Source organism: Syzygium oleosum, unplaced genomic scaffold, assembly GCF_021117445.2.
Source record: "Syzygium oleosum isolate NSW1041296 unplaced genomic scaffold, Sole_v2.1 Sole_v2.04, whole genome shotgun sequence".
Lineage (NCBI taxonomy): Eukaryota > Viridiplantae > Streptophyta > Magnoliopsida > Myrtales > Myrtaceae > Syzygium > Syzygium oleosum.
The window spans coordinates 522,430-545,236 of record NW_026607488.1 but is presented as its reverse complement, the minus strand read 5'-3'; the positions used below and the strand labels follow the sequence as shown (position 1 = coordinate 545,236).

Below are 22,807 nucleotides of genomic sequence, written 5' to 3'. Positions count from 1 at the left end.
ATTGTTTGCTTTATGGCGTCTAAGATTTCTAACGATTCTCATTTACTGATGGATGGTCAATCAATGTGTCATACGGGTACAAATTTAGGATTTTTTGGTGTCGCAGAAAAAAATTTTAGAGTAAATATGTCACAGTGGGTACAATTTAGGGTTTTTGGTGGCATTTGCGCTAAAATAAATCAATAGGTAATGTTCAAAATTCATTTTAATCGGGGAAAAAAGAAAACATTAATCTATGAAAAAGCAGACATGATATTTTCACTAGATTTTTAATTTTTTTTCAACCAGATCTCACCACAGATTATCCAATATTATCCTCTCAGTTTTTAGCATTTTACTAAGGTCCTTACGCTTTATTTGTTAAACATTACCAACAATCATTCGTTCGCTCTTCGATTGCAGTATGCAATTTGGTGTGATTCGAATGTCAACATGTACTAAGCGGCATTGATACAGTTCAAAGAGGAGTGAGATCGGATCGAACAAAATCGTTGTTTCGGAATCGAACCAAATTAAATGACTTGTGCTTTCTCGCTAACTTTATTCACTCCCAAATTACAACTCCACAAAATTATTGCTAATTTTCTTCTTTTTATTTTGCTCGTGCTTTGTTTTTTTTTTATGTCGAGAACTTCCTCTTTGTAGTGAAAGAGATTTAAGAGAATCTCTCTCTTTGCCATGCAAGAAATTCATTGAGCAACAAGAAAGAAATTAGGAGTGAGCAATCGGGCTGGTTCAACCCGAGAACCAAAATGAACCGGCCTTACCCCGATCAATTCCAAACCGGTTCACACAGAAATTGGTTAGCTAGGCTCAGTTGCAAATTGTTTTGAACGGGTCCGAAACCAAATTCTAAGTTAAGTGTGCTATATACACTTTCTCTTTTCTCATTTCGGATTAAGATGAACACGGTATGTGAAAATCGTCACTGTTATCGATCTTCCATGTCTTTGCAATAAAAAGAAAGTAAGCCAATTCCTGGGTTAGCCTTGGAATCCGCCGATTCATCGACCGGCTTGGCTCCCAATTCCAAAAACCGAAACTAACTTTGACAGGATACATTTCAGGTTATTGGCCTGGAATGCAATCAATATAAAACCCTAGGAGGGAACAATTGTTACTCCGTGAAACACCTCTCTTGCCAATATAAACATGACCACGATAAACATGATGAAAGTGAGCGTTCTGAACAGAATTCTTTCTGGGCATTCTATGTTTTCTTGAATCTAATCCAGAAAACTACAAGTACTACATTCACGGCAACGTTGAATTTCAGGGGATATTGCGCAAGAAATATTCTTGGAGATTCCTCGTATCTTACATCTACTGCATCATGATTGGTTTAGATTGATTCCATACATTAAGATGGGACATTGCATATTTACTTGCCTCAAACAACTCTCACTTTATTACATAAATAACAGGAATTTGACAATTCTTCTCTCCCTCTTGCTTTCCAACTCTTTTCTTGACTTGTTTGACAGCAACAGATTGTCGCTATCGATTTCTTGGTACGTGCAAAACCTGTTTGGGGGAAACAAAAGATAAAAGGTCGTTGCTTTTTTACTGAAGCTGAAACAGAGGAAGCATCCTCATCCTCATCATCATCAGCATGGGTTCGAAGGTTCATGCTTTTTGTACCGTGATTGGAGCTAGATTGGTGATGGCATTGGTTCTAATCTCATGGGCTCGTTCAGTGTCGTGCTCTGTTTCTTACGACCAAAAAGCCATTGTCATTGATGGGCAGAGGAGGATCCTCATCTCTGGCTCCATTCACTACCCCAGAAGCACTCCTGAGGTAACTGACTCACCCAATGCAATTCATGACGTGTCTCTCTTTTTCTCTATGCTTCTTTCTGATTCTTTCTAAAAGCATTGTGCTGTGAATCTTATATGCCTTTTGTTCTTGGGTGGCTGCAGATGTGGCCTGATCTTATACAGAAGGCAAAAGCAGGAGGGTTGGATGTTATTCAAACCTATGTTTTCTGGAATGGACATGAACCTTCTCAAGGAAAAGTAAATTTATAAAGTTAGATTATTCCCACCCTGTTAAATTTAAGTATTTGCTATAAACTAATACAGTTGGCTCTTTTTTTTTCTTTTTTTCCTTTACCCTTTGTGCAGTATTATTTTGAAGACAGGTTCGATCTGGTTCAGTTCATAAAGCTGGTGCAAGGAGCTGGTCTCTACGTTCATCTCCGGATCGGGCCTTACGTTTGTGCCGAGTGGAATCTCGGGTAACGATTACATGAAAGTAATTTGCCGTTGCTCTTCTACATTACACAATCGTTAATTTAAGAATATGAATCCCCTGTTCTTCTTTGGTTCTGTTTTGTGGTGCAGAGGATTCCCTGTGTGGCTGAAATACGTCCATGGAATCGCTTTCAGGACAGACAATCAGCCGTTCAAGGTTTGCCCTCCTTGAAAAGGACCTTGACTCATTGAGTGCCTCGATAGGAAAAGTCTCAGTCAATTCTTTACTTTTTCTTGGCATTGCATGTACTTTTCTATCATTTAGGAATAGAAAAATTCCTCGTAGAGTGCCTAACGAGTGTTTGGCTATTCTGAGATGACTTTATTAACTACCATTTTGGACGCTAGTCTAAATAATATGGCCGATACAACTAACCACGGAACATAAGATTGCGTAGGAATTTGTCTTTTATAGCCGAAACCAACATGTGGTTACACTAACTTTTGAAGTACATTGGCTTGTTCTAAGAGATTTAATCTATGCAATACTTTTTCTTTTTTTTTTGGTCGAAATGCAATACATGATTAAGTACAAAATATTTACGATAAAACTTTTTGTGGAACCACAATCAATGTCATTTAAAAAGGGCTATTTGAATAGTCTTAAACATATATTGATAAATTATACTTATGAAGGATGCAGTGCAAGGTTTCACGCAGAAGATAGTGGACATGATGAAGGCAGAGAAGTTGTTTCAGCCCCAGGGAGGTCCGATAATTTTGTCTCAGGTGAGACAATTCTTGCAATTTGTTTTTTCTTTCACCAAAAAGAAAATTTGACTTTCTCACAAAGTGATTTTATTTCAAAATTTACAACTTCAATGCGCTTTGTACGGAAGAACACAAGTGGATCAGAAGTTATAAATTTGAGGACTTAAATGCACGAAGTGCAAAGTTTTTTAAGAGTTAACTGCACAAAGTTTGACAAATTTTAGGATATTTCTGCAATTGTCACTTTTTATTTCTAGCTGATATTTTGGAATCGTGTGGCTTATGGACAGATAGAGAATGAGTTTGAACTAGTGGAGTGGGAAATTGGTCAACCAGGCAAGGCATACACAAGATGGGCAGCTGATATGGCTGTGGGGCTTGGCACTGGTGTCCCCTGGGTCATGTGCAAGCAGGCTGATGCTCCTGATCCTGTGGTCTGCATTTTCCTTCCGTTTCGTGGGGTTTTAACATATATTTCTTGGTATTTTAGTTGTTAAATCTCGACTTATCTCGGACGAGTTACCTAAAGACTAGGACTAAAGCTTTCTAGGAACCAGTTTTCTCCTGTCCTTGAATTGTGTCAGTTCGTTACATGACAGATCAACACTTGCAATGGCTTCTACTGCGAAAATTTTGAACCGAACTCAAACGATAAACCCAAGATGTGGACTGAAGTCTGGACTGGCTGGTGCGTTGCCACGGCCAATGCCTGCCCATGCACGGACTTTTTCCTTTTTCTCATGGCTAGTCTCGAAGCTGATCATCAGTATTGTTTCCAGGTTCACTGGGTTCGGGGCAGCAGTGCCTCACAGGCCAGTGGAAGACTTGGCATTTGCAGTCGCAAGGTTCATTCAGAACCGCGGTTCGTTTTTCAACTACTATATGGTAATCTTGACTGCAAGAGCATTTTCTCTTCAGATGATCAGTCATCTGGTTTGATCTTTACTAAAACTTTCCTTTTTGTCTCCTCCCGTACCATTGCTGATTTATTTCTTTTCTTCTGCTGGATTGTCTTTTTTTCTCTAGTATCACGGAGGAACCAACTTTGGCAGGACAGCCGGGGGTCCCTTTATTGCCACCAGCTATGATTTTGATGCTCCTATTGATGAATTCAGTATGTAACTGGGTTTACATTAAACATCCTAGAGTAGGTCATGTTAAGTTTATCACACGTCTTATTTACTTTTTGTCATTGAATGTTTATAACTGCTTCTAATTGGAATAACCGGTTAAGCTTTCGGAAGTTTGATTGAGTAAAGGCAAATTGTACATCATGCTCGTTAACCACTGTTGCTATTGAATCTAAGAGTAAGAGTAATTCATGATATAGTTGGATGACAGTCATCAGGTTATCTTCCTGACATCAGAATTCACGATATCGTCATAGGTTCACTACGGGAACCAAAATGGAGTCACTTGAGAGACTTGCATCAAGCCATAAAGCAAAGCGAATCAGCACTAGTTGCTGCCGATCCTGCAGTGTCATCACTTGGAAGTAAACAAGAGGTTTGGTTTTTCAGCCCCCTTAATTTAACCCAACCCTGATGTGTTTTCCCTTGTGGAAATAAATTTAGCCATCAAGTTTTGGTTTCTAGGCTCACGTGTTCGAATCCGGATCTGGGGCTTGTGCAGCCTTTCTGGCGAACTATGACACACAGTATTCCGTGAAAGTCACTTTCCGAAATGGGCAATATGACTTGCCACCATGGTCCATCAGCATTCTTCCCGACTGCCAAACTGCTGTCTACAACACTGCCATGGTAAGGAGAAGACTTTCTTGAACATCTCACGTCAGCCTTTTCCAATTTAACATGTATTGTTACTGTCCATAACTTATTACCAAGTCCATCTAAAGCTGTATTTGGGAAGATTTATAAGCATTTCAAAAATCTGCCCCCAGAAAAAGATTTACTTCAAGGAACATCTTGCCATTGCCGCTGGTGGATGTAGCACAAAATCCTTCTTGTAGTGATTAAGGTTGAGGGTGACATGGTGCCATCGCCTCCTCTACAGGTTGGGGCCAAGAGTTCTCCTGTCCAAATGGTGCCCATAAAAAGCGCATTCCCTTGGCAGTCGTATAGAGAAGTAACTTTTTCTTTTGGCGAGGATGGAGCTACAAATGAAGGGCTATCGGAGCAAATTAGTGTCACTAGAGATGTTTCGGACTATCTGTGGTATGCGATCGAGTGAGTGCTGCTTGCTTTACCCCATTACATCTCATGAACCTTATTGAAGTTTCAATCTCGAATTGTTGCGTGCTTACAGTTTTGCTTTCCTCTGATGTTCTTGCTCGTTCAGCTTCACAATAAGTCAAGACGAAGCATTTCTAATGAATGGGCAATATCCCGTTCTCACCGTATCATCAGCAGGGCATGCACTTCATGTTTTTGTTAACGGTCAACAAGCAGGTAGATCAATTTCTGTCTCAGGTCTGAAATCGCAATATCCTTTTAGCCCTCGAAATCTCAACTTAAAAATATATGTTCTATCGATCATGTGTCTGTACTACAGGGTCGGTATATGGGGGACTAGGGAATCCGAGATTAACATATAGTGATAAAGTGAAGCTGACGGCCGGCATCAACAAGGTGTCACTATTAAGTGTAGCTGTTGGGCTTCCGGTCAGTTATCCATTTCCCAGATTGTTCTCAGTAACAGATGATATGGCTAAATACATTTTGACAAGGAGTATTGTCTCTTCTGTTTCCAATGTTCAGAATATTGGCTTGCACTTTGAGACATGGAATACTGGGGTTCTCGGGCCAATTACATTAGAGGGTATGAATTCTGGAAAATGGGACTTGTCGAAATGGAAATGGTCATGCAAGGTATCTTTAGTTTGTGCACTGCTCCTTTGTTCTTTTTTAGCTTTCCAAACCAACAATTTCTAGCAATTAAAGAGACCATATCAGCGTGCACTCGTCGCCGTTCCAAAAAAAAAAAAGTTGAAAAATGCGAATGAAAATTTGGGAGCTGTCAAAAAAGAAAAAGGATCGTTTCTACTAAATGTGATCGATGGTTGCTTAGTCTTGATAATGAAGTTTTTGTATGGAATGATTCACTTCTATAAGGTTTGGGAAGTTATCAGTACATAACTCACATACTGTATGACATGGGACACTGAGAATAATCTGCTAGACAATCATCAGAACCTAAATAGTAGTTTCTGGGAACAGGTCGGTCTGAAGGGCGAAGCTCTGAGTCTTCACACCCCAAGCGGCAGTTCCTCAGTTGAATGGACTGGAGGTTCAACATTGGCCCAAAATCAGCCCCTGATCTGGTACAAGGTGAAGATCACCTCCAAAAAAAATACACTAAACGTTAACTGTAAGTCCAGTTCCACTATAAAAATCAGCTCATGCTTTGTCTGCAGACAACTTTCAATGCCCCCAGAGGAAATACTCCATTAGCCTTGGACATGAACGGCATGGGAAAGGGTCAGATATGGATAAACGGTCGGAGCATCGGACGCCACTGGCCTGCTTATACAGCTCATGGCACTTGTGGTGCCTGCAATTATGCGGGAACCTTTGACGAGAACAAGTGCCGGAGTAATTGTGGAGAGGCTTCCCAAAGATGGTGAGAAATTTTTAGAACTACACTTTTTTCTCTATGGTTCTTCTGTTTAAGATGAACATCTGTTACAAGCTCTTGACTTTCAGGTACCACGTTCCGAGATCGTGGCTCAATCCCACAGGCAATCTATTGGTCGTTTTTGAAGAATGGGGCGGCGACCCGACCCAAGTTTCTTTGGTCCAAAGATCAGGGGGTAGCCCATCGGAGAACAACCTCCCCCATCAAGGGCCTGGTGCTTCGCATGGCCCTTCTATGGCTTTCTTAGTTTTCATGCTGTTATTTTCTGGAATCAAGCAACTTCCATTGTTCAGATGATGCTCAAGGGTACCAACATTCATTTTCTTTTTTCAGTCTTTAGAAGCTTATATATGCAAAGGATGCCGTAACTACTAACTCGCCTTTGACAAAGTGAAAGTGTGAAGTCAAGCATACTAACGCGCCATTTCATTGAAGTCATACTGATGCTGAGGGAGGAGAATGACTGTAGGAAAATGCCGGTGTATACAACAGTAGAGGACTTATGTTAGTTGTCGGAAATAGTTTTTACTTCTTTAGTTTTTGTTCGCGTCTGCCTTAGATGACAGCTTAAATTTTTTACTTATATTCTTCATTTTTTTGGAAGTTTGTACTAGAAAGAAAGCTGGGTAAATGCAATATTGGGGGGAATAATCCCGTTCAATCATCGATCGACATGGTTTCTCAGGTTAATTGCTTCTCCTACTTACAAGGTTGCCGTCAGACAAAAAAAGGGGCGTGGAAAACTAAAGAAGGCTGACAGAAAAATGTCGATAGCTAAAGCAGATCTCTCATATTAATGATGCAAAATTGTTGCATTATGCATCTGGAGTTATAACTTTACATCTCTTCTCACCAGAAAAAGGAAAATGCATCAAATGTGAATAATATAACAGTTAGCTTGGAAGTATTTCAGTCATGCTGCTGATCCTATTTGATTCAGTTGAACTATGGCATGTCCTTAATGCTGATCTTCAGGAAGATCCAGTAGCACCGAATATTTTCTTCTTATGCTTCATGCTGAATCAGTGTCGCAGGTCATAGCGGCTTCTGTTCAAAACATAGTTAAACTTTTAACCCGTTAAATTCAGTTGGGAGAAAAGGAAGAGAGTAGAATGTGTCTAGCGCTTGAAGAAAGAAGAGAATAATTTTCGCCCATTTAAGAGCCGCAAAAGATTTGCATCCAAACGAAGAGAAGATTGAAGAAAGTCATGACCTACTTATAATAGCTTTATCACAACGTTCATGATACCAGGTAAAGTTTGCACGATGCAACAACACATAGGTATTTGTAGAGAGAGAAATTGTAGGTCTTTAAGATTGTCCCTGATAGACATGGCCACGGACCGGTTTCGGCCCGGGACCGGCCCGTTGACCGGGCCTGCGGTTTGGAACCGGAACCGGCCCGTGGCCTACGGGCCGGTTCTGGTTCCAACAATTTTGGAACCAGCCCGGAACCGCCGGCTCCGGGCCCGGTTCCAAAAAAAAATTAAAAAAAAAACATTTTGATTACATTTTATATTGAATAATTCATTATTTCATAATTTGATAATTCATTATTTTTTTATTTCATAATTTATTTTTTTAATTTTTACCAGCCAGTTCCGAACAGGGCCGGAACCACCGGTTCCGGTTCATACATGGCCACGAAACGGAACCGGCCAGTTCCAAACTGTGGCCATGTCTAGTCCTTGAGTCTTTGATACTAATACCAGGAACTTAATCAGTGGAACCAGCTATGGACATCTTCCCCAATATGCATGAAGTTTGGCAAGATTAACAATGAAGGCCATACGTATAATTGATCAGAATTCACATTAACAGGTCAGGTACGCGAAAGAGTACATGCCCAAGTGCATTGAGAGAGAGAGAGAGAGAGAGAGAGATTTTGAGAAGCAAACTCCATGATATGTATTCCTTTCCATTTTTATTTGCTTGTCAAGGATCGAACTTTTGCCCCTTGGTGCATTTACAGATAGGTCTGGTGTGATCCCTTATGAACTACGAATGAATGAATAGGAAGAATCCTCCTCCCTATTTACCCACAAAAATTCCTCTCCTATCTATCTAACCCCCCTTTTAGTAGCTTCTAACCTTTCTTACATAACCAAAGAACCAAGCAAGACACAAGAATAATGAACAGATTCACAATAGCGATTTTGAGTTTTTGCTTGGACTCCGCCTGACAACCTTGGGCTTCTATTTTGCTGCAAGTTTTGTTTTGATCGGTTTGAGCTTCAAGCCCATTTTTTCGGGATAGAGAAGTTCAGGGAAGGAGCAAGAAGGGCTGAGCGGGCTTCTCGGGCTAGTGCTGAACAGAGATGGCCTATATAGCCCATATGCCTTGAGAAAATTCTCCATAGGAACTACCATTGCATAAGGCTGCTCTGCTGTCACCATTGATCCACAAGCCTGGACCTGCAGGACACAACCGAATCTTTTAACAATCAGAGCTCTAGCAGTGACATTACCATAGCTGCATGATTTGCACGCTTCTACAATGAGATACACAAGTTTAGATTGTAAGTGTAAATAGCATCTTCATTTCTTGGCCAGTTGGAATCTCAAAAACTAATATCCAGGTATAACAAGTTACAACAAATTATTGAATTGCCAAGAAATGTAACAATATCGTTCAGCTAATTATTCTTATAAATCTAAAATGCCAGATACGGCATAGTAATTTGTAGAGAAAAGGAGAAATAGATACCTCGACCAGCGTACAATATCTTTTATCAAGCTTAGTTGTCATGTGAAGAGCCTCTGCATAGAAAGGAGAATGTTCTCCAACAAATACAAGAGTGCGGCAGCCCAATTTCTTCAGGCGTTTGGTGAGATCATGTCTCCTAGAAGTAGCAAACCAGGAAGCAGTTAAAAGTATGTCCAAGACATCTAAGATCATAGCAAAGAGAGATTTGCCAACGTTTACCTGTTAATGGCATGAAGATATCTCATAACATTTGTACTTTTCCTCTCATTTAGCAACTGTAGAAAAATTGGATCATGTGAACAATCATTTAATGTACAACAAGACCTGTTCAATTGAAAGTGTGAAGCAAATAGCCAGCGGGTACTCACTCTTCTGCAAGCCTGAGCTATGTCAGATTCAGGAACATTTGCATCATTACGAACTTCCTGTTAAAATCAGAAATATTATTGAAAATAAGTCGATAAGTGAAAGTGAAGAGATTTTGGGAAAGTAGAAGAATACCATACCTTACTGAAGTAGCGTTTTAGCAAGCATTCCTTCAGCAAGTGGCACATTCCATAGAAATGAAGAAGATGTGACATCACCTAAAAAACGCAACCTAAGCTTCAGGAATGCCATTCTCTCATCGTGGAAAAAAATTTCGATAACAAGATCTGATAAAATACCTTATTGCCAACCCATTCAGACCAGGAGGGGTGTCCAGATAAAGGAGATACAAGAATCAAACCAAGAACACGTTCCCTGTACTTCGTCTATATTGAGCACAAAATTCTAGGTTAATTAATGTTAAAAACAACCCTGGAGCAAAACTTTACGATCCCCGAGTACGTACCGCAAATAAAGTGAGAATGTAAGCACCAGCCAATGCACCCATGCACATAACCGTGCCAAGCCTAGACAAGGAGAGAAAGTATCCATCAGGAACTCACTCTATCTCAGAAAAGGAAGTTCAGTTAAGAAATTCAAATACTTCTATGCCTCTCCTAATGAGCAGCAGTATCCAAGCACAGCAATGAAAACAACCACTGACAGAGGTTTTCATGTCATTAGTTGAACAAAGCAACACGAAGTGGTAGCACCATAATTACCCAAAATAGTTGAGAATCTCAAGTATTTGATCCGCTAAATCATCGACAGAAAGCACTGGATGATCATGAGAAATTGCTGCAGCTCCAAACTGTAATATCTCTTAACAGAGTGCCAGAAAATAAACTTGTGAACAATAGTGCCCAGTAGCTTTAGAGTATTACATTATAACAGAACGCAGAAAGAAACAAATTCAAGATATCAGCAAAGGCTCTTTGGTTAACCAATCACTGACCTCATGTCCAGGAGGGCTTATGTGGTAAACACAGAAGTTGTGGAGCAGCAAAGAAGATGCTTCGGGGCAGAAGAATAATCCTTGGAAGCAAGTAACATCTGAGAATTAAACAAGGAAAGAATGAGAGCTGAATTCCACTAGCCCCAGGAAGCATTTTCAAACATTTCACATTGGCCAAGAAAAGGTTGTCAGCCTGTCACAACTAGATATGAGATTAACGAAACAGACATTGAGTCAAAGACCAATGTGCAGAAGGAAGATGCATATCATTGTCCAGGTACAGCAGAATTCACGCAGGTGGCAAATAGAACAACTTTGCAGAAGATGACAAACCACCAAAGAAATGACTCTTACTGAACTGATCCGTTTCTTTATTGCAGATCTAAAAAAAAGCTGAATGACATGTTCATAATTGCCTTAAATCTCAACAAAGGGAAATACTTGACTAAAGCTACAGTCAAGCATAAAAAAAAGAGTTGTAGAGGCTAGAGAGAGTACACAAACACCTCAAAATCACGAATTGCAACCGACACCAAAATCCGAAGAAAATTGCACTTACAGTTCAGGGCTATATCTGGATAGGTTATGAGGGCTGGCTTGTCTTGCTCTCCGTAGACAATTACAGATACAGGACCACGGCCAGTGCGTATTAGATGTTCCTAAAACAAAAGTCAAAAAGAAATAGCTTTACAACGAAGCTATATTTTGACCAAAAAAACAAACGAAGCTATATCACAACCAAGTAAGAAAACCAAAAAAAAAAACAGCCATAATAGAAGCTCATTTCCAGGAAATTCTTAAATTCAAGCTCTCTTCGAACACGTCAACCAATTCACCCAACAGGCCTCCCCTTTTGGGGGCACAACTCCCCTCATTGAAGCAGCCAAGATTACGTAATTACAGAAACATGCAGGCACGAATTCTCTCCGTCACGAACCCAAGATGCGAAAATTTGCAACTTCATCAAGAAATCATTGGAGGAACACCGCTCAATCTCCCCCACTTCCATTTCTCCATTCTTGCGTTCACCAGCAAGAAATATTAACTCCCCTGTTCTAACTAGCCGAATTCCTAATGCCGTGAAATCCACGTTCTTCATCTTCATTAGACAAGGCCCGTCATCGGCATTTGCGACCCAATACCGTAACACCCTTCCAAATGCAGCCAACAAGAAACGCATTTTCGACCCAATACCACAAAACCCATCCAAATGCAGCCAACAACAAACGGCTAAACGCAAGAACCCGAAAGAAAAACTGGGTGGGGGGGCAAGGAGAAGAGAATGCAAGAGAGGGAGGGGAGAGGCTAATGGAAACCGAACCTTCCCACCGAGGGGGATCTTCTCTACGCAGACGAAGACGACGGAATCATCGAATTCACTAGCATGAAATATTAACTCCCCTGTTCCAACTAGTCGAATTCCTAATGCCATAAATCTATCTTTATCTTCATTCGACACGGCCCTTCATCAGCATTTCCGAACCCAATACCATAAAACCGTTCCAAATGCAGCCAACAAGAAACGCATGTTCGACCCAATACCACAAAACCCATCCAAATGCAGCCAACAACAGACGGCGAAACGCAAGAACCCGAAAGAAAAAATGGGTGGGGGGGCAAGAGAGAAGAGAATGCAAGAGAGGGAGGGGAGAGGCTAATGGAAACCGAACCTTCCCACCGAGGGGGATCTTCTCTACGCAGACGAAGACGATGGAATCATCAAATTCACTAGCATGAAATATTAACTCCCCTGTTCCAACTAGCCGAATTCCTAATGCCGTAAATCTACGCTCTTCATCTTCATTCGACACGGCCCTTCATCAGCATTTCCGAACCCAATACCATAAAACCCTTCCAAATGCAGCCAACAAGAAACGGATGTTCGACCCGATACCACAAAACCCATCCAAATGCAGCCAACAACAGACGGCGAAACGCAAGAACCCGAAAGTAAAACTGGGTGTAAATGCTAATGGAAACCGAACCTTCCCACCGAGGGGGATCTTCTCTACGCAGACGAAGACGGAATCATCGAACCCGCGCATGGCCGAGGCTTCCCTGCACCTGCAAAAGTCCCCCACAAGAACCGGAATTCCCTCTCTCCCTCCCGTGCTGCTGCTTCTTCCTCTTCAATGCACGGTCTTGCTTCGGGTTTTATACCCGACCTGAGAAGCCGCCCCCCATCTCTCTCTCTCTCTCTTGTTTCTCTCTCTTCTGTGTGACAGAGAAGGTGAGGTTGGTGAAGAAGGAAGCAAGCACGAACGAAGGATTTACTGAAAATAAACCTGTTTCACCACTGTCGAACCAACCCGGTCAAATCCAAGGGTCAAATTTACAGGTCAACATCATGACGTGGCCGTACCAGGATCTGCCAAAATGAGCAAAAATCAGAAAGAAAAAAAAAACAGAGTTTGCAGAAGAATATCACATTCTCATTTTTCTTTAAAAATGTAAATCTATTCTTCTTCTTCTTGCCACTTAACAAAAAAACTCCTATCATAATAGAGACAAAATAAAATTTGAGATATTTATGTCACCTAAAAGAGGAATGTAATATTACAAATCGGGATTTCTAGGAATGTTATATATCACCTATTCGTATCGAAAAATAGATGGGATGGCAATCCGTGCAGATCAAATTTAAGTTTTGATATTTCGCGGCTTACACTTCTTGAAAATCTTTTCTTTTTTTTCTTTTATCGATACAATAACCTTTACAATTTAATTTTTGACGTTTCGCAGCTTTGGTGTGTCTTTTTGAGTTTTGTTCGACAACTGAAGCAACGAATCTGGGTTGCTTGCCCTTCTTTCTACTCATCAGCAGCTAATAAAACATGACCCCCTTTTTGCTGCTCTTTGAGTCTATCCATTCACGAAACATCAACATCAATCATTTTTCAAGATGCCATTACCATGCTGGGATAATTTGATCTTTCAAGACCCAACATGATCTACTGCATGTGTTGTTCAATGTTCATGACAATGCAGGAGCCTGACAATAATTTGGACATTATATTTCCCAGGTTTCTATTTGTGTTGCCTGAAAGCCTCGCCAGTTACCACATATATGCCACACTGATTGTTCTTCTGAAACGAAACATTATGAACACTCGCAATTTTCCAGAGACTGCAAAATTTTGTGAACGACGAAAAACCGCTCGTGCAACCTGCTAGATAATGTTAATTTGTAAAGAACTTCTAAATGCATTAGCATTGCTGCAGATGTAAATAACAGAGTCTTGTACAACATAGAGCTCTCGAATTTTACATTAGAGGACATGATACCATCCCAGGAACAAAAATGAAAAAAAATTTCGACTGCCTATTGAGAGCTTGACTAGCTTTAACGTACATTCTACGCAGAACGGACGACACTGGAGAACTACAAAACCTTTCCATATGATTTGGCGATGTGAAGATCAGCATGTGCTTTACACACAGCGAAGTAAAACTTGGGCAACAACACTGAAACATATTCACCAGGTTGTTAGCTCCGGATTATCAATATCCAGACACACCTGGATCATACCAAAAATTCAGTCTGTCGCCACAGAAATAATTAGTAGGCATAGGTTATCAACACATTTCATATTTCTTCCTTATGGACTCACAGTTTACTCGTCATCATCTGAACTTGGATTATCAACTTCACTCGCGCTGCCTGCGCCATCTCCACCAACCCCTTTGGACCTCTCTCCTGGCAAATCAGCATTCTCAGCAAGCTCATACTTAAGAAACTTGATCCGTTTTTCCTTCCCAGCCCTTTTTCTCTGTTTCCTCTTTTTACCTTCATTTTCAGTCATCTCCATCACGTGTGCAGCTGCTATAAATGCTGCGCTCATTGATTCATCTATGTCTTTGCCCTCTCCATCTCCATCTCCATCTCCATCTCCATCCACATCTTTCTCTTCCCCTTTATTATCAATGTAAAAGAGAACATCATCTTCCTGTTTCCTATCCTCCAACTCCAAGACCGGTTTCTCATTTGCAACAGAAACATCAAAGACCAATTTAGCACGGCACTTCAACAAGCTATCATCAAAGAACCTCAATCCTCGATCCTCAAGTTCCAATAACCACTCTGGACCGGAAAAAAAAAAACAAATTTAAGGGCTCACACACAAGTGGCACTTCATGATACACAAAAAGAACATTTGATGGAAACACAACCATGTCAGAATTTTAGAGCTACTTACTTATGAGTGCTCTAGGTGATGACCCTGCTGATCCACTTGCCTTAATTTCCACACCAATTGCTCTCCTCGCCAGTTTCATTATTTGTGAAGGCAGAGCAGAACTAGAGAAGGCATTTATGTAAGAGATGGCAAGAGTTTGGTCCCCATGCTCCCTACAACATATCAAAACATGAGATGCCAAGAGGCTATTGCACCAAAATTCAAACAGACACCATCAAAATATGGGTACCTGAAAAACTCTATGGCTTTGTAAGCAACGATCAGTCTTGTCATCAAAAGATTCTTAACATGTTCAGTGGGCAAATCAGCTACTCTCTCATGACCGAGGAAAGAGTACTCCACCAGTATAGTCGCATCATATAGGACTTTCCTAAGTAAAGCTTGATCCTCTGACCCCTGGCCAAATGAGAACTGAAATCAGAAAGAGAATTTCTCAAGGAAGAAAATATAGCTGAACTGCAGCTGGCTTCACATTATAGATATCACCTCAACACTAGACTTGGAATATCCTTATAAATGACCTCAATTTTTTGAAGCTATAACAAAATATAATTATTCCTTCACGGTCGCTATATACACACAGCATTATCAGCAAGTAAAGAAGCATGTGTCTCTAGCCAAAAATGACTTTCCCGGCTTAGATCCAATAGACATCTTTGCATACTGATAATAAAATCGAATGAGATTTCTAGTGAAAACAATACCCACCAAAAAGGAGGCACCAGGTAAAGTACTCTGGATAAGCATCCTAACGAGAATCTCTGGTCAAGAATACAGCACTTGTTAGTTTGCAAGCAAATGATGAGAATTGAAAAGTGAAAGTGAAACTAAATGACAAGAAATGAGATCATAGCAACGAAATAATCCCTCGCACAAAACAAGGCACTGAGTCTATCAGGTTCAAGGATTGACTTTGTTAGGAGATGCTCACAAATTACATTTCCAATACACATCTCTTTGTACTTAGTAGAACTCAAGTGACCACCAAAACGACGACTCAACCATGAAACCAGCCAAACAAGCACCTTGACAAAACTTCCAGTAAACCCACATCTCAGACACAAACAAAGGCAACACTAACCAAAGAAGTAAGAGTTCCGAAAGCCGGTTATCGAAGCAACAGCCCAACTCCTCAACTCCTTCTCCAATTCCGACCTCGTGGCTCCTTTGACACGGAGTTTCAAGCACATCTTCAACAAAAACGCCTCCGCAATAACTGCCCCTGCCAAGTAATGAACCCCGCAACCTCCCTGTATAAGAGCTCTACTTATGTCATCTGTCAAGAGCGGAAAGAATCTCTCCGAGTTCTCCCCTTGACCCAACCAAACACAGACTAAATCCGCAATACCCGTGCTCGTCTCCGAACCGCCCCCCTCGTAAGAACCCTCGCAACTGCAAATGCTTAAATACCCAACAACCGCATCAACCAAGGACTGGACCTCTCTCACCGCCCTCCTGTCTCTCTTAGACGACAAGTCCCTCGCAAACAACTCGGAAACAATCCCATAGACCTCAAACATCACCGGCGCGAGCAGCGATACGCTCTTCAGATGACTACAAGAAGAAGAGCACGCCTTGATCAGCAGAAACGAGTCTTTCGCGGCCGCCACGCGATCAAGAACGTCGTCTCCTGCGCAACTGCGGCCGCGAGAGGTCAATGCGGCGTAGACCCAGATGGACTCGAGATGTGGGTCAGCTCTAGATTGCATCAATTGGTAGAATGCATCGACGAAAGAGGCGGTGTTGGGGGTTTCCCTGCGGATATCGGCCAAAAGGTCCTCCATTGCCCGCTTCAGAACGAGATTGAAGCTTTCGCCGACGAGAAGACCGGGTCTTGACAGTTCGAGAGCCTCATTCTTTAGCAATTCCATGACGGAGGACTGACGATTGACGGAGAATTGCTTCTCCGACGATCAAATGGCAGCTCGAAGAAGGGGAGAGAGAGAACCCTAAACCCTAAATCGGAAGGAGCTTGTCCGACGTCGTCTTGACAGTCGTGAATCCCCGCATCTGCTAGCCCGAAAACCCGGACCGCGCCTAACTGTTTTTTTTCGGGCCGGTCCGAGCTATCGGAGGCTCAAACCAATCTGAGTTATTGGACGATTAGTAGGACTTGATTGCACTTTTTAATTATACCAGTGCTAAATTGCACTTTCTCCATAACTTTTAAGATTTGTAGCGTGCTAATCGAACTTTTTGGTAGTGTTTGGGAACAAATGTTGGTAGTGATTTCGTGTGGCTAAGGAGAGTACCCGTCGGCTATGCTAGAGACGTGCTGTCAGCTCGAGGGATAAGTCGAGCACCGGAATTCGATCTGGAGATCGTCCGGGCGATCAAGGGAAAGACGAGGACCCATCGATCTAATTCAAAAAAATCAGAGCGGGAACTGTCATAGAGACAGATGAATCCGTAAAAAGCATATTTTACGGAGAGACCGACTATAGAATCGGAAGTTACAAAGAGCTGTGGAAGTGCAGGAAGATCACACAGGAGAGTGACCTCAATTCACCAAGAATCAAGATCAACATGAAATGCTCTCTAGTCGCGAGCAAATCAGATCACCCATTTCTAAACATCTGAGAGTGACGCCTAGGGGAAGTTTTTAGCTGCCAGGATTTTGCAATTCATAGTATCGTTGATACACCGGCTTGTAACATGCGGAAAGAACGGCGAACAGCAAAACGAGATATCAAGGAACTCCTCATTTTCCTCGAAAAGGAATTTGCTTTTCCTGTTTCAGAACATCAGGGCCTTCTTAAAGTAGGATGTGGTGAGAAAAATGACTTGGGACTTTCTCAATCACGAGCGTTCAGACCCGGCATGCATCAAAAACACGAACGCAGCTCGACTGACCTTATCTGGCTAAGTGCTGCAGTAGTTCAGAAAATGTTGAAGCACAGTGTCTAGTAACTAATAAGAGGAGCAGAGAGGCAGACAAAGAAGGATTGCTCATCAAAAAAGCACTTTCTAAGCTTTAAGATAATGATTTGAAGCTCTCAAGAACTTCTGAATGTCGGGAAAGAATAAATTGGTGATACAAACAAAGATGCCAATGTAGGAGTGAAAAATTAAATAAGCCCTCGACGATTGCCTCATCTTCAATACATTTGTGAACGAGCGCTGACACACGAACTTATAGCAATTGCAGGTTTGAAAATTGCGGAAGAAGAAAAAGGACGCCATAATCATTACCATATCATCGCATCTTATAGTATTGGATTCTGGAGACCGAGCAGCGTCTACCATTCAGCGAGTATTTGACCTTTATATCAACATCACGAGGATTCTTCTTGTTTGGTGCCACGGTCATGCTCCCGACCAATGCCTCACCTTCACATATAGTCAGCACATCTTCCAAGTACAAGACTGTTTGCTTCCAATGCGTAGCCCGCGATCGAGGCCCTGCACATGGATGCAATGGATAAACAAGAGACTCCACAGAGCCACCTCAACATTTTATTACATCAATCATGCGGCCATTCATCGTGAAGCCACGTGGTGCGCCCGATGACTTGGTAGAAAATCCGCAAATTATTAACTATCATATACATTTCCACTCCAAGGTGTTTTATGTAACTCTTTTTTTCCCCATTGAATAAACAAAGGCCTGAATAAAAAACGTTCTTTAAAAGTCATCTTGAGAAAAGAAGGAAATGCATCAAAGCTTAGAAGTCATTTAATTTAAACAAACCCAATCTAAATCCAGGAAGCTAAAGAGATGCATAGCCAACCAAGGAAAAAGTACATACCGGTAGAGAAGCCTGTCAACTTATGACATTTGGTAAATGACACATCAAAGTATGCCACCAGAGCATGGATGTAATCGTCGCGTTCTGCCACCAGCTTAAATGGAGCTGTAAAGGAAGCATCTCCAGGACCCATCTTTGAAATATCCATTGTCTGGGAAAGGAAAGCAACCAATGTATGAAAAAATATCTTGTTAACATTGATGAGAAATGAATCGAGAGAAGAAATCCTACTATCTGATAACTGCTCAAGCCCATTGGGTCTTGGGCTGCAAGGCATCAATACTATAAATTCAATAACGTGCCAGGAATTCTCACCTTAAGTAGCTGGCATTGTGTAACAAGTTGATTCTGGTCAACTGTGTCAACAAGAGGTTCCATCATGGCTTGCTTCTTGATGCAACTCATGTCAAACCCATACACGTTGTTCCAAACTATAATTGCATAATAATGCCAAATCAGAGAAACATAAAAGTAGGGGTAGAGTAAACTGTTGGACGGGAAAAAGACTTTGCAAATTAAATTAAAAAGGTCCAATATTATTACAGTAATAGCAAGAAGCTAAACTCACATTCAATCTTGTCGTCTTTGTACTCAGCATCCTCTATGGCTGTTAAGTAGAGTGAAGCCTTATCAGGTAGAACGACTCCACCATTGACCTGTGAGGGAAGAAAGATGATGAGTGACAAATTGCGCATAGTCACGAACCCTTGGAAGAGCTATGCAAACACAACATAGCAACTAAAAGGCGAACTACTATAACAAAAGCCTAAAGAATAACACAAAAACATGGCAAGTTGGCAACTGGAGGTATTCTGACCAAACAAAGGCATTAAAGGAAAATAAAGGCAAAATTCGCAAGGCCTGCTGCGGAAATTTCAGTAAACGAGAGAATACTAATTTATCATTTAAGACAGGTATGTAACACCATTAGGAAGTCCAAGAATGAGCAGTGCATGCAACATTATGAATTTAATATTTTTTTTTTAATCAAAACAGACTTTTGTACATTTTGGTTTGTTGCTGCACCTTTGAACTAAGAATGGTGAATATATTTTTTGTGAAAGAGCAAGTCACCTCCACTTCACCAACTTCACACAAACAGAAAGAAACACCACGGCAATAAAACATGCTTAGAAGTTATGAACGACCAACCATGATTTTAGCCTGTTGCATTTCCTCATTAATACAATAGACCTGCAATCTCTCAACAAATAGTTTGGCCAAAGGAAGAAAAGGAAGTACCAAAATTTGCACAACAAATTTGATTAGGGGAGAATAACCCCTTGACACCTCATAGTGAATTTCTCATTACTTATAAAAAAAAATAATTAGGGGAAAATGACCCGGTTAGATGCTGAACTTGCTGGTATTTGAATCTCCATATTTCGCAGTTCACATGCAGTACTTTTCAAGCAGAATCATACAACAAAACATACTAAAAATTTCCAGTCTCTGAAAAGCATTTGCATCAAAAAGCAAGACAAGCAACTTACAAGCCATTTGTCACGAGCATACAGGACAGTATTCAACATGTTCTCAAACAACAAGAAATATCCCATCCATTCGGAAATGATTATGTCAACTTTTGCGACAGGAAGATCAATTTCTTCGACTTTCCCCTTCAAAACCGTTATAACTGCAAATAATGAAACAAACATGAATAAAGAAACAAAATTCAGTTGCAAAGATACTACAAGAATCCAAAGATACAAGATCAGACAAATCAAGAAATCTTACCATTAGAAAAACCATTCGATTCCACAATCTCCTTTGCCGTGTCAGCCATTTGGGAGCACTCAATCTAAAAAAAAAAGTAAAACAACAACATTCATCAAACTTACACACAGAGGGGCAACATTGAGATGAAATACAGCAGGGGCAGATTAGGAAGACAAGGATCAGGAAAAATTTAAACACACCGCGTAAACATGTTGCGCCCCGGCTTTGGCACAAAATAAGGACAGTATTCCAGTCCCAGCTCCCACATCAAGAACTACTTTGTTTTTAAATAGAAACTTGTTTTGGTAAATGACATTTTGATATGTCTTCGTTCTTACTATGTCCTTCAACATTTCCTGCAATGAAAGTATAGGCACAGTATGGTGTCATGAATATAGTCAAAAAGGACATGTTTAGCTCCTTATTGCTATAGAGATAGATGTCGATCTACTAAGTCAATTAAACAATGAAAATGTAAAAATTTGAGATCCCTTTTATAGATGTGAGAAGGGGAGGCAAACGTTTAGGAATCAAAACAGGACTTCTTGGGTCTTGGCAAGGTTGACCACCACAAGGACAATCCCTTGTTCCCAAAGTATGACACTTGCCTAGGATGACAATTCGAGATGGTGAAGACCCAAAAGCAGAGCAGAAGCATACAGAGGAGTTCAAAAATAGGTTGGTCTTCCCGAACAAGAACAAATATCCCACAGTACCAGACCACATCTCGTATTTTCGGAGAACTTTATGACATGCCATCAAACCTTACGACCTCACTTTCTGACTGAGCAAGCAATCAAGCATCTACCAAAATTATCAAAACCAAGCCGCCCTGTTCGACTCAGAACAGGCAATACCCAACACAACCATAACATAAAATTACTGCTTCCTACATTGACATCACAATGCAGCTGTTACTAGAATGTTTTACATGCCCTATTTCTGAAATCTTTCTTCCAAAACACTAGTCATTTGGCCAAAAACTAGAGCAATAGAATCGATGTAATTGTATAACGTAAAGTAAAAACCAAACCACCGGTAGACCAACTTCCCAGTAAGTTAGACGTCATTCACAAAAAGTACTAGCAGCAAAACACATCAAAACCAAATATGGAACTGCTCCGAATTCATATGCAGCCCACTTACTTCATGAATGCCTGCAACAAAAAAAAACACAGAAAAAGGAAAAAACGTAAGCTTCTGCAACAAATGCTAATCTAATGGAGCAATAAACCAAAGACAGAAGAACGAAAGCAACAAACTTTACTCGAGAAAAACGAAACTTCCGTCACGGAACCAAAATCAAAACCCCAACAAAGCTCAAGAACGACACCAACGGGACCAGAACCGTACCGAAATGGGAGTAAGAATCGAAGTAGTAATCGGCGCTGGTCTGATGGTCATCCCCATCATCGGGGAACGAGTCGTGGGCCTCGGAGGCGGAGGCGGAGGCGGAGGCGGAGGCGGAGGCGTCGACCGTCATGTCGGCGACGGTGGTGGACTCGTCGGGGTCGCACATGACCTCGTCGAGGTTGGAGCTCGCGGTGGCGTCTTCCTGGCCGCCGCCGCCGCCGCCGCCGTCCACCTCGCCCTCCTCGCCGTCGACCTTGAACCGGATCTTGGTGGGCTGCTGCTGGTGCTGATTCAAGCTCTGGTCGTCGCCGGTGGTGGTGGTGGCGGCGGGGTGGTTCTGGCTCTTGCGACGGCCCATGGCGGAGGGAGCGTGTGGAGGTAGGGAGGGGAAGGGGGAAGGGGAGACGACTAGGGATTTAGGGGAAGAAGCGAAAAGGAACGTTACGGCTTGCGAAGAGGGGTTTATGGTGCTTGCCTTGCATGAGCAGGTTCCTTTGTGGATCTAAATACTCATGAAATTATAAATTAAACAGTATATATATATATATGTATATATATATATATATACATATATATCATACCAGGATAAGTGCATTGAAAACCTTTAAACTCGTTGGTAATGTGTAATTGAATCTTAAAACTTATTGCGAAAGTTCAATCAAATACTAAAACTTTTCAAATTGATTCAATTAAGTCATTCCGCTGATTACACTTTTTGAATGTTTTAGGATTCCTCGATTGCACATCCGTGATAAGTTTTAGGACTTGATTGCACTTTCGTAACAAGTTTTAAGATTTGATTGCGATTTTTGAAAGTTTTGGAATTCAATTGCACTTTTCGTAATTAGTTTTATGACTTCTAATAAACTTATCATATGCATACATGTTACAAGTTCAAACTTTCTAGAAAAGGCAAGTATGGTTAATGTTCCAAAAGTCAGATGATTAAACTAGAATATTCGTCAATAGGCACGCAACCCTACTGGTAAAAGGATTAGAAGATAGAACAAAAGTCTGAAAGTGAAGAGAGTTAAAGATAGGACAGATAAAAGAAAATAGAGTATTCGAAAAGTTGCCATCATCATTTGTCTAGAAAATATGATTTAGCAATGATATTATATCATAATCCATAACAACATTCTACATTTCTTTTTTAGGAAATATCTAAGGGTTGACATTCTATTTTACGTACCAATCCCGTAAA

At 41.1% G+C, this 22,807-nt stretch overlaps 4 protein-coding genes across 6 annotated transcripts; 1 reads left to right on the top strand and 3 right to left on the bottom strand.

The window, feature by feature from the left end:
• Positions 1–1,577: 1,577 nt before the first annotated feature.
• LOC115684504 (beta-galactosidase-like) lies at positions 1,578–7,223 on the top strand. The gene is made up of 18 exons (XM_030609244.2): positions 1,578–1,798; positions 1,921–2,016; positions 2,125–2,237; positions 2,344–2,410; positions 2,890–2,982; positions 3,255–3,398; positions 3,564–3,652; positions 3,744–3,849; positions 3,991–4,078; positions 4,352–4,470; positions 4,560–4,724; positions 4,978–5,150; positions 5,263–5,372; positions 5,476–5,585; positions 5,682–5,792; positions 6,141–6,251; positions 6,338–6,543; positions 6,627–7,223. The coding sequence occupies exons 1-18, from the start codon at positions 1,613–1,615 to the stop codon at positions 6,853–6,855; spliced, it is 2,316 nt and encodes a 771-aa protein (XP_030465104.2). The 5' UTR covers positions 1,578–1,612; the 3' UTR covers positions 6,856–7,223.
• Positions 7,224–8,441: 1,218 nt separating this feature from the next.
• LOC115684506 (protein NDL1) lies at positions 8,442–12,827 on the bottom strand. Of its 2 annotated transcripts, none has more exons than XM_030609247.2 (11): positions 12,572–12,827; positions 11,146–11,245; positions 10,587–10,684; positions 10,354–10,442; positions 10,098–10,158; positions 9,931–10,017; positions 9,772–9,849; positions 9,634–9,690; positions 9,485–9,540; positions 9,266–9,401; positions 8,442–8,973 (listed from the first exon to the last, which is right to left on the bottom strand). In XM_030609247.2, the coding sequence occupies exons 1-11, from the start codon at positions 12,629–12,631 to the stop codon at positions 8,755–8,757; spliced, it is 1,041 nt and encodes a 346-aa protein (XP_030465107.1). In that variant the 5' UTR covers positions 12,632–12,827; the 3' UTR covers positions 8,442–8,754. The 2 variants fall into 2 exon arrangements, with proteins under 2 accessions (XP_030465107.1, XP_030465106.1); XM_030609246.1 differs by lacking the exon at positions 12,572–12,827 and adding an exon at positions 11,908–12,033.
• Positions 12,828–13,770: 943 nt separating this feature from the next.
• Positions 13,771–16,739, bottom strand: LOC115684598 (uncharacterized). 2 transcript variants are annotated; one of them, XM_030609384.2, is made up of 5 exons: positions 15,864–16,739; positions 15,491–15,543; positions 15,012–15,193; positions 14,783–14,934; positions 13,771–14,667 (listed from the first exon to the last, which is right to left on the bottom strand). In XM_030609384.2, exons 1-5 carry the CDS (start codon positions 16,651–16,653, stop codon positions 14,201–14,203), a joined length of 1,644 nt encoding a protein of 547 aa, XP_030465244.2. In that variant the 5' UTR covers positions 16,654–16,739; the 3' UTR covers positions 13,771–14,200. The 2 variants fall into 2 exon arrangements, with proteins under 2 accessions (XP_030465244.2, XP_030465245.2); XM_030609385.2 differs by having other exon boundaries at positions 15,012–15,178.
• A 988-nt stretch (positions 16,740–17,727) lies between these two features.
• LOC130138089 (probable protein arginine N-methyltransferase 1) lies at positions 17,728–22,009 on the bottom strand. Its single transcript, XM_056311087.1, has 8 exons — positions 21,593–22,009; positions 20,451–20,606; positions 20,269–20,332; positions 20,025–20,167; positions 19,100–19,187; positions 18,847–18,962; positions 18,532–18,682; positions 17,728–18,184 (listed from the first exon to the last, which is right to left on the bottom strand). The coding sequence occupies exons 1-8, from the start codon at positions 21,959–21,961 to the stop codon at positions 17,979–17,981; spliced, it is 1,293 nt and encodes a 430-aa protein (XP_056167062.1). The 5' UTR covers positions 21,962–22,009; the 3' UTR covers positions 17,728–17,978.
• Between the last annotated feature and the right edge of the window lie 798 nt (positions 22,010–22,807).